The following is an 11,757-nucleotide window of genomic DNA, read 5'->3' on the forward strand; positions in this document are numbered from 1 at the left end:
TACCTTCTAGAACCATCTCAGTACTGGGGGGGTTACCTTCTAGAACCATCTCAGAACGAGGGGGGTTACCTTCTAGAACCATCTCAGTACTGGGGGGGGTTACCTTCTAGAACCATCTCAGTACTGGGGGGGTTACCTTCTAGAACCATCTCAGAACGAGGGGGTTTACCTTCTAGAACCATCTCAGAACGAGGGGGGTTACCTTCTAGAACCATCTCAGTACTGGGGGGTTACCTTCTAGAACCATCTCAGTACTGGGGGGTTACCTTCTAGAACCATCTCAGTACTGGGGGGTTACCTTCCAGTACCATCTCAGAACGAGGGGGGTTACCTTCTAGAACCATCTCAGAACGAGGGGGGTTACCTTCTAGAACCATCTCAGAACGAGGGGGGTTACCTTGTAGAACCATCTCAGTACTGGGTTACCTTCTAGTACCGTCTCAGAACGAGGGGGGTTACCTTCTAGAACCATCTCAGAACGAGGGGGGTTACCTTCTAGAACCATCTCAGAACGAGGGGGTTACCTTCTAGAACCATCTCAGAACGAGGGGGTTACCTTCCAGTACCATCTCAGAACGAGGGGGGTTACCTTCTAGAACCATCTCAGAACGAGGGGGGTTACCTTCTAGAACCATCTCAGAACGAGGGGGGGTTACCTTCTAGAACCATCTCAGTACTGGGGGTTACCTTCTAGAACCATCTCAGTACTGGGGGTTACCTTCTAGAACCATCTCAGTACTGGGGGGGTTACCTTCTAGAACCATCTCAGAACGAGGGGGTTACCTTCTAGAACCATCTCAGTACTGGGGGTTACCTTCTAGAACCATCTCAGTACTGGGGGGGTTACCTTCTAGAACCATCTCAGTACTGGGGGGTTACCTTCTAGTACCGTCTCAGTACTGGGGGGTTACCTTCTAGAACCGTCTCAGTACTGGGGGGGTTACCTTCTAGAACCATCTCAGTACTGGGGGGTTACATTCTAGTACCGTCTCAGTACTGGGGGTTACCTTCTAGTACCGTCTCAGTACTGGGGGGGTTACCTTCTAGAACCATCTCAGTACTGGGGGGTTACCTTCTAGAACCATCTCAGAACGAGGGGGGTTACCTTCTAGAACCATCTCAGAACGAGGGGGGGTTACCTTCTAGAACCATCTCAGAACGAGGGGGTTACCTTCTAGAACCATCTCAGTACTGGGGGGTTACCTTCTAGAACCATCTCAGTACTGGGGGGTTACCTTCTAGAACCATCTCAGTACTGGGGGGTTACCTTCTAGAACCATCTCAGAACGAGGGGGGTTACCTTCTAGAACCATCTCAGTACTGGGGGGGTTACCTTCTAGAACCATCTCAGTACTGGGGGGTTACCTTCTAGAACCATCTCAGTACTGGGGGGTTACCTTCTAGAACCATCTCAGTACTGGGGGGTTACCTTCTAGAACCATCTCAGAACGAGGGGGTTACCTTCTAGAACCATCTCAGAACGAGGGGGTTACCTTCTAGAACCATCTCAGAACGAGGGGGGGTTACCTTCTAGAACCATCTCAGTACTGGGGGGTTACCTTCTAGAACCATCTCAGTACTGGGGGGGTTACCTTCTAGAACCATCTCAGTACTGGGGGGTTACCTTCTAGAACCATCTCAGTACTGGGGGTTACCTTCTAGAACCATCTCAGTACTGGGGGTTACCTTCTAGAACCATCTCAGAACGAGGGGGGGGTTACCTTCTAGAACCATCTCAGTACTGGGGGTTACCTTCTAGAACCATCTCAGTACTGGGGGGTTACCTTCTAGAACCATCTCAGTACTGGGGGGTTACCTTCTAGAACCATCTCAGAACGAGGGGGGGTTACCTTCTAGAACCATCTCAGAACGAGGGGGGTTACCTTCTAGAACCATCTCAGAACGAGGGGGTTACCTTCTAGAACCATCTCAGTACTGGGGGGGTTACCTTCTAGAACCGTCTCAGTACTGGGGGGTTACCTTCTAGAACCATCTCAGAACGAGAGGGGGGTTACCTTCTAGAACCATCTCAGAACGAGGGGGGTTACCTTCTAGAACCATCTCAGAACGAGGGGGGTTACCTTCTAGAACCATCTCAGAACGAGGGGGGTTACCTTATAGTACCGTCTCAGAACGACGGGGGTTACCTTCTAGAACCATCTCAGAACGAGGGGGGTTACCTTCTAGAACCATCTCAGAACGAGGGGGGTTACCTTCTAGAACCATCTCAGTACTGGGGGGGTTACCTTCTAGAACCATCTCAGAACGAGGGGGTTACCTTATAGTACCGTCTCAGAACGACGGGGGTTACCTTCTAGAACCATCTCAGAACGAGGGGGGTTACCTTCCAGTACCATCTCAGAACGAGGGGGTTACCTTCTAGAACCATCTCAGAACGAGGGGGGGTTACCTTCTAGAACCATCTCAGAACGAGGGGGGTTACCTTCTAGAACCATCTCAGAACGAGGGGGGGTTACCTTCTAGAACCATCTCAGAACGAGGGGGGTTACCTTCTAGAACCATCTCAGAACGAGGGGGGGTTACCTTCTAGAACCATCTCAGAACGAGGGGGGTTACCTTCTAGAACCATCTCAGAACGAGGGGGGTTACCTTCTAGAACCATCTCAGAACGAGGGGGGGTTACCTTCTAGAACCATCTCAGAACGAGGGGGGGGTTACCTTCTTGTCTCTCTGCTTCATGCCTTTGGTCTTCTGCTCCAGGGAGAAGCCCAGAGACTCCGCCCTCTCTCTTAACTCCTCCCCCAGGTTAACCAGAGCCCTGCCCTCTTCCTTACGCCCGCCCCTCTCCTTCCTCTTCCTACCCAGAAACAGACTGAAGGAGAGGGAAGAGGAGGGAGAGATAGAGAAGGAGGGAGAGTTTGGGCAGAGATAGGAGGAGAGAGAAGGGGGACAGTGAGGGAGGAGAGAGCGAGGGAGGGTTCGGTGAGGGAGGGGAGAGCGAGGGAGGTAACGGTGAGGGGGGAGAGCGAGGGAGGTAACGGTGAGGGAGGAGAGAGCGAAGGAGGTGCCGGTGAGGGAGGAGGGAGCGAGGGAGAGGCCGGGGAGGGAGGAGAGAGCGAGGGAGGTGACGGTGAGGGAGGAGAGAGAGCGAGGGGGGTGACAGTGAGGGTGGAGAGAGCGAGGGAGGGAACGGTGAGGGAGGGAGAGAGAGCGAGGGACGGAACGGTGAGGGAGGAGAAGGAGAGCGAGGGAGGACACGGTGAGGGAGGAAAGAGCGAGGGAGCGGAAGGTGAGGGAGGGAGAGAGAGCGAGGGACGGAACGGTGAGGGAGGAGAGAGAGCGAGGGAGGACGCGGTGAGGGAGGAGAGAGGTAAAATGGTAGAGAGAGAAGAGATGGTGAGAAAAAGTGAATAAATCTTGATAAGCATTGTGAGTAATCTCTTCCACATCAACCAATGGATTCTCTTGTCGTTGTGTTAGTTCAGTTGAATTGGTCCATGTTGTTGCTCGTGTGTTAGTTAATGAAGGACACTCACTGGACAGCAGCAAACACGTTGTCCCCCATCTGAGTGATGGTACAGCCCTTCCTGGCTTCATTCTCCCCTAGAAACACAGGCAGGGAGTCCGGACTATCTCTGAAAAATAGAGGTGGAGATTAATACGGCCATGTTGGAACGGGACGCTGTTCCTCTCTGGAAAATAGTAACCCCTTCCTGTAGTTACCTGTAGTAAACCCTACCTGTAGTAACCCCTACCTGTAGTAACCCCTACCTGTAGTAAACCCTACCTGTAGTAACCCCTACCTGTAGTAACCCCTACCTGTAGTAAACCCTACCTGTAGTAAACCCTACCTGTAGTAACCCCTTCCTGTAGTAACCCCTACCTGTAGTAACCCCTACCTGTAGTAACCTGTAGTTACCCCTACCTGTAGTAACCCCTACCTGTAGTAACCCCTACCTGTAGTAACCTGTAGTTACCCCTACCTGTAGTAACCCCTACCTGTAGTAACCCCTACCTGTAGTAACCTGTAGTAACCCCTACCTGTAGTAACCCCTACCTGTAGTAACCCGTAGTAACCCCTACCTGTAGTAACCCCTACCTGTAGTAACCTGTAGTTACCCCTACCTGTAGTAACCCCTACCTGTAGTAACCCCTACCTGTAGTAACCTGTAGTAACCCCTACCTGTAGTAACCCCTACCTGTAGTAACCTGTAGTAACCCCTACCTGTAGTAACCCCTACCTGTAGTAACCCCTACCTGTAGTAACCCCTACCTGTAGTAACCCCTACCTGTAGTAACCCCTACATGTAGTTACCTGTAGTAACCCCTACCTGTAGTAACCCCTACCTGTAGTTACCTGTAGTTACCCCTACCTGTAGTAACCCCTACCTGTAGTTACCTGTAGTAACCCCTACCTGTAGTAACCCCTACCTGTAGTAACCTGTAGTAACCCCTACCTGTAGTAACCCCTACCTGTAGTAACCCCTACCTGTAGTAACCCCTACCTGTAGTAACCTGTAGTAATCCCTACCTGTAGTAACCTGTAGTAACCCCTACCTGTAGTAACCCCTACCTGTAGTAACCTGTAGTAACCCCTACCTGTAGTAACCTGTAGTAACCCCTACCTGTAGTAACCTGTAGTAATCCCTACCTGTAGTAATCCCTACCTGTAGTAATCCCTACCTGTAGTAACCCCTACCCGCAGTAACCCCTACCCGTAGTAACCCCTACCTGTAGTAACCTGTAGTAACCCCTACCTGTAGTAACCTGTAGTAATCCCTACCTGTAGTAACCCCTACCTGTAGTAACCTGTAGTAACCCCTACCTGTAGTAACCTGTAGTAATCCCTACCTGTAGTAATCCCTACCCGTAGTAACCCCTACCCGTAGTAACCCCTACCCGTAGTAACCCCTACCCGTAGTAACCCCTACCTGTAGTAACCTGTAGTAACCCCTACCTGTAGTAACCCCCTACCTGTAGTAACCCCTACCTGTAGTAACCCACTACCTGTAGTAACCCCTACCTGTAGTAACCTGTAGTAACCCCTACCTGTAGTAACCCCTACCTGTAGTAACCTGTAGTAACCCCTACCTGTAGTAACCCCTACCTGTAGTAACTCTACCTGTAGTAACCCCTACCTGTAGTAACCTGTAGTAACCCCTACCTGTAGTAACCCCTACCTGTAGTAACCTGTAGTAACCCCTACCTGTAGTAACCCCTACCTGTAGTAACCCCTACCTGTAGTTACCTGTAGTAACCCCTACCTGTAGTAACCCCTACCTGTAGTAACCCCTACCTGTAGTAACCTGTAGTAACCCCTACCTGTAGTAACCCCTACCTGTAGTAACCTGTAGTAACCCCTACCTGTAGTAACCCCTACCTGTAGTAACCTGTAGTAACCCCTACCTGTAGTAACCCCTACCTGTAGTAACCCCTACCTGTAGTAACCCCTACCTGTAGTAACCCCTACCTGTAGTAACCCCTACATGTAGTTACCTGTAGTAACCCCTACCTGTAGTAACCCCTACCTGTAGTTACCTGTAGTTACCCCTACCTGTAGTAACCCCTACCTGTAGTTACCTGTAGTAACCCCTACCTGTAGTAACCCCTACCTGTAGTAACCTGTAGTAACCCCTACCTGTAGTAACCCCTACCTGTAGTAACCCCTACCTGTAGTAACCCCTACCTGTAGTAACCCCTACCTGTAGTAACCTGTAGTAATCCCTACCTGTAGTAACCTGTAGTAACCCCTACCTGTAGTAACCCCTACCTGTAGTAACCCCTACCTGTAGTAACCTGTAGTAACCCCTACCTGTAGTAACCCCTACCTGTAGTAACCCCTACCTGTAGTAACCCCTACCTGTAGTAACCCCTACCTGTAGTAACCTGTAGTAATCCCTACCTGTAGTAACCTGTAGTAACCCCTACCTGTAGTAACCCCTACCTGTAGTAACCTGTAGTAACCCCTACCTGTAGTAACCTGTAGTAACCCCTACCTGTAGTAACCTGTAGTAATCCCTACCTGTAGTAATCCCTACCTGTAGTAATCCCTACCTGTAGTAACCCCTACCCGCAGTAACCCCTACCCGTAGTAACCCCTACCTGTAGTAACCCCTACCTGTAGTAACCTGTAGTAATCCCTACCTGTAGTAACCCCTACCTGTAGTAACCTGTAGTAACCCCTACCTGTAGTAACCTGTAGTAATCCCTACCTGTAGTAATCCCTACCCGTAGTAACCCCTACCCGTAGTAACCCCTACCCGTAGTAACCCCTACCCGTAGTAACCCCTACCTGTAGTAACCTGTAGTAACCCCTACCTGTAGTAACCCCTACCTGTAGTAACCCCTACCTGTAGTAACCCCTACATGTAGTTACCTGTAGTAACCCCTACCTGTAGTAACCTGTAGTAACCCCTACCTGTAGTAACCTGTAGTAATCCCTACCTGTAGTAACCCCTACCTGTAGTAACCTGTAGTAACCCCTACCTGTAGTAACCTGTAGTAATCCCTACCTGTAGTAATCCCTACCCGTAGTAACCCCTACCCGTAGTAACCCCTACCCGTAGTAACCCCTACCCGTAGTAACCCCTACCTGTAGTAACCTGTAGTAACCCCTACCTGTAGTAACCCCTACCTGTAGTAACCCCTACCTGTAGTAACCTGTAGTAACCCCTACCTGTAGTAACCCCTACCTGTAGTAACCTGTAGTAACCCCTACCTGTAGTAACCCCTACCTGTAGTAACTCTACCTGTAGTAACCCCTACCTGTAGTAACCTGTAGTAACCCCTACCTGTAGTAACCCCTACCTGTAGTAACCCCTACCTGTAGTAACCCCTACCTGTAGTAACCCCTACATGTAGTTACCTGTAGTAACCCCCTACCTGTAGTAACCCCTACCTGTAGTTACCTGTAGTTACCCCTACCTGTAGTAACCCCTACCTGTAGTAACCTGTAGTAACCCCTACCTGTAGTAACCCCTACCTGTAGTAACCCCTACCTGTAGTAACCTGTAGTAACCCCTACCTGTAGTAACCTGTAGTAACCCCTACCTGTAGTAACCTGCAGTAACCCCTACCTGTAGTAACCTGTAGTAACCTGTAGTAACCCCTACCTGTAGTAACCCCTACCTGTAGTAACCTGTAGTAACCCCTACCTGTAGTAACCTGTAGTAACCCCTACCTGTAGTAAGATGTAGTAACCCCTACCTGTAGTAACCTGTAGTAATCCCTACCTGTAGTAATCCCTACCTGTAGTAACCCCCTACCCGCAGTAACCCCTACCCGTAGTAACCCCTACCTGTAGTAACCTGTAGTAACCCCTACCTGTAGTAACCTGTAGTAATCCCTACCTGTAGTACCCCTACCTGTAGTAACCTGTAGTAACCCCTACCTGTAGTAACCTGTAGTAATCCCTACCTGTAGTAATCCCTACCCGTAGTAATCCCTACCCGTAGTAACCCCTACCTGTAGTAACCCCTACCCGTAGTAACCCCTACCTGTAGTAACCCCTACCTGTAGTAACCTGTAGTAACCCCTACCTGTAGTAACCTGTAGTAACCCCTACCTGTAGTAATCCCTACCTGTAGTAACCTGTAGTAACCCCTACCTGTAGTAACCCCTACCTGTAGTAACCCAGGTGTAGCAGGTCGGCTGCGTTCCCTTGTAGTACGGTCTGGTACTCCGGAGGGTCGTAGAAGTACCTCCAGTGAAGGTGGTAGTTGGGCTGAGGGTCGGCTGAGCTACGGTGGGCCTCCGCCAGGATGTCGAACGGGCCAACCAACCTCAAACCCAGAGTTTCCTTCAGCGCGTCTAGAGAGGGGACAGGAGAATTATATGTGGTCGATATGATCCTTGTTTACACAGAGTACAGACAGGACTGACTGGAGTGATGCTGGCTGTGGGTTAGTGTTATAGACAGGACTGACTGGAGTGATGCTGGCTGTGGGTTAGTGTTATAGACAGGACTGACTGGAGTGATGCTGGCTGTGGGTTAGTGTTATAGACAGGACTGACTGGAGTGATGCTGGCTGTGGGTTAGTGTTATAGACAGGACTGACTGGAGTGATGCTGGCTGTGGGTTAGTGTTATAGACAGGACTGACTGGAGTGATGCTGGCTGTGGGTTAGTGTTATAGACAGGACTGACTGGAGTGATGCTGGCTGTGGGTTAGTGTTATAGACAGGACTGACTGGAGTGATGCTGGCTGTGGGTTAGTGTTATAGACAGGACTGACTGGAGTGATGCTGGCTGTGGGTTAGTGTTATAGACAGGACTGACTGGAGTGATGCTGGCTGTGGGTTAGTGTTATAGACAGGACTGACTGGAGTGATGCTGGCTGTGGGTTAGTGTTATAGACAGATAGCTGGTTGGGGCTGGTTGTGGGTGAGTGAGTGAGTGGGTAACCTACCCCGGGGCTGGTTGTTGGTGGGTGAGTGAGTGGGTAACCTACCCCGGGGGTCGTCAGGGCTGGTTGTGGGTGAGTGGGTGGGTAACCTACCCCGGGGCTGGTTGTTGGTGGGTGAGTGAGTGGGTAACCTACCCCAGGGCTGGTTGTGGGTGAGTGGGTAACCTACCCCGGGGGTTGTCGGGGCTGGTTATGGGTGAGTGAGTGAGTGGGTAACCTACCCCGGGGGTTGTCGGGGCTGGTTATGGGTGAGTGAGTGAGTGGGTAACCTACCCGGGGGTTGTCAGGGCTGGTTGTGGGTGAGTGGTTGGGTAACCTACCCCGGGGGTCGTCAGGGCTGGTTGTGGGTGAGTGGTTGGGTAACCTACCCCGGGGGTCGTCAGGGCTGGTTGTGGGTGAGTGGTTGGGTAACCTACCCCGGGGGTTGTCAGGGCTGGTTGTGGGTGAGTGGTTGGGTAACCTACCCCGGGGGTCGTCAGGGGCTGGTTGTGGGTGAGTGGGTGGGTAACCTACCCCGGGGGTTGTCAGGGCTGGTTGTGGGTGAGTGAGTGGGTAACCTACCCCGAGGGTTGTCGGGGCTGGTTGTGGGTGAGTGAGTGGGTAACCTACCCCGGGGGTTGTCGGGGCTGGTTGTGGGTGAGTGAGTGGGTAACCTACCCGGGGTTGTCGGGGCTGGTTGTGGGTGAGTGAGTGGGTAACCTACCCGGGGGTTGTCGGGGCTGGTTGTGGGTGAGTGGGTGGGTAACCTACCCCGGGGGTCGTCGGGGCTGGTTATGGGTGGGTGAGTGGGTAACCTACCCCGGGGCTGGTTGTGGGTGGGTGAGTGGGTGGGTAACCTACCCCGGGGGTTGTCGGGGCTGGTTGTGGGTGGGTGAGTGGGTGGGTAACCTACCCCGGGGGTTGTCGGGGCTGAGCGAAGAGCAGAAGTCCCAGAAGAGATAAAAGTCTTCGGGCATCTTCAGTTTATAGAGTCTCTCCACCTCCTCCCTCAGTCTGGCAGGAACCTCAGTCGTCGTCCTCCGTCCTTCTGTCGGCGCCTCTGACAGGGCTTTCTTCCTCAACTCCCCGTCGGCACAATCCGACTCCTAAACAACAACAACAACAACAACAACAACAACAACAACGTCGGTGAAATTAAATTCACTCGCTGGTGTAAACAGTTAACGTTCCACAGCCCGGGCTTCAGTCAAGTTTAAAGATTGCGGGTTTGATAACTGGGTGTATTCATTAGACACCAAACTGAATCGACAGACTGAGAAAAGGGGGGACTACCAGGGAAGATATAAATAACATGAATAGAGAAGATGTGATTACTTATTCTACATGTCTGTTCTACATAGCATATTTCTATATCTTTATGTTACAAAAACGTTTGAGTCCTGTTGAAACGCGCCCTGGATTTACAATGAAGAAAAGCTATAGTTTTCCGTTGCAAATCGTTTTGCCTACGGTGTGTCCTAATGAACGTTACCCTGAACAAGTCGCTCTGCAACAACAACAAAAACACAAACGATGGTATACCGTCAATGGACGGTAACTTCATTATACTAAATATAAATGATGATATCTTGGGGAAAACTGTAATATAAACCGAAGCAGGACCATTAAGCTAAATCATGTAGATGCCATAGTGGCCCATCCGTGCTTTGTAACGTTACAAAGAAGACAAATACTCCCTCTGTTGCATGGCTAAAAACCCATCCTATCATTGCTCCGACAAAAAAAAAAAAAATATATATATATATATATCGCTTGTAAACATGTTGGCTTTATGATACTGTGACAATACCTGGGGAGTAGATTTAGTTTTTCGTTTTCCGCGCCCTGTCATGTTATTTATTTTTCCTCCTCTCCCGTTCGACAGCAAACAAGCGCACATCCGTGTAGCTAACGACAAAAAACACATTAGGGCCTTCTGGAATTGGGGGAGTAAATGTACAGCGCCGCCTAGAGGAGAGGAGGACGCATTGCGTCCCAGCGATCCATAGCTGAGACAGGCGGTGGGATAAATACCCCGATCGGTATACATCAGTAAAAATATATATTTGTTTAAATACCTTCATAGAAATTGACTCAAGTGAAATTCACCCGGTAAAATACTACTTGAGTAAAAGTCTAAAAGTATTTGGTTTTAAAATATACTTATGTATCAAAAGTAAAAGTATGAATAATGTAAAATGTCTTATATTAATAAGCAAACCAGATTGCACAATTTTCTTTCATGTACGGATAGCCAGGGTTACACGCCAATACTCAGATATAATTTACAAAGGAAGTATTTGTGTTTAGTGAGTCTGACAGATCAGAGGCAGTAGGGATGACCAGGGATGTTCTCTGTTTAGTGAGTCCTCCAGATCAGAGGCAGTAGAGATGACCAGGGATGTTCTCTGTTTAGTGAGTCCTCCAGATCAGAGGCAGTAGGGATGACCAGGGATGTTCTCTTGATAAGTGTGTGAATTGGACCATTTTTCTGTCCTGCTAAACATTCAAAATATAACGTGTACTTTTGGGTGTCAGGGAAATTCTATGGAGTAAAAAGTCCATTATTTTCTTTAGGAATGTCATCTCTGTATACCTGTCGCAAGACCCACTGGTTATAAAACCCTCTTAGGCCTCACTCCCCCTATCTGAGATATCTACTGCAGCCCTCATCCTCCACATACAACACCCGTTCTGCCAGTCACATTCTGTTAAAGGTCCCCAAAGCACACACATCCCTGGGTCACTCCTCTTTTCAGTTCGCTGCAGCCGGCGACTGGAACGAGCTGCAACAAACACTCAAACTGGACAGTTTTATCTCCATCTCTTCATTCAAAGACTCAAATCATGGACTCTCTTACTGACAGTTGTGGCTGCTTTGTGTGATGTATTGTTGTCTCTACCTTCTTTGACCCTTTGTGCTGTTGTCTGTGGCCCAATAATGTTTGTACCATGTTTTGTGCTGCGACCATGTTGTCATGTTGTGTTGCTACCATGCTGTGTTGTCATGTTGTGCTGCTACCATGCTGTGTTGTCATGTTGTGTTTCTACCATGCTGTGTTGTCATGTTGTGTTGCTACCATGTTGTTGTCATGTTGTGTTTCTACCATGCTGTGTTGTCATGTTGTGTTGCTACCATGCTGTGTTGTCATGTTGTGTTGCTACCATGTTGTTGTCATGTTGTGTTTCTACCATGCTGTGTTGTCATGTGTTTCTACCATGCTGTGTTGTCATGTTGTGTTGCTACCATGTTGTTGTCATGTTGTGTTTCTACCATGCTGTGTTGTAATGTTGTGTTGCTACCATGCTTTGTTGTCATGTTGTGTTGCTACCATGTTGTTGTCATGTTGTGTTGCTACCATGCTGTGTTGTCATGTTGTGTTGCTACCATGCTGTGTTGTCATGTTGTGTTG

The 11,757-nt window shown here is 49.7% G+C and overlaps 1 protein-coding gene across 1 annotated transcript; it reads right to left on the reverse strand.

Moving 5' to 3' along the window:
* Positions 1-2,679: 2,679 nt before the first annotated feature.
* Positions 2,680-10,251, reverse strand: LOC123731864 (histone PARylation factor 1-like; the record flags this gene model as incomplete). The annotated part of the gene is given in 5 exon segments (XM_045711255.1): positions 2,680-2,833; positions 3,498-3,596; positions 7,584-7,770; positions 9,258-9,450; positions 10,155-10,251. Coding segments are annotated over 5 exon segments (723 nt in total), but the record flags the coding sequence as incomplete, so codon positions are not given.
* Positions 10,252-11,757: the final 1,506 nt, after the last annotated feature.

Source organism: Salmo salar, unplaced genomic scaffold, assembly GCF_905237065.1.
Source record: "Salmo salar unplaced genomic scaffold, Ssal_v3.1, whole genome shotgun sequence".
In the NCBI taxonomy this organism is placed as follows: Eukaryota; Metazoa; Chordata; class Actinopteri; order Salmoniformes; family Salmonidae; genus Salmo; species Salmo salar.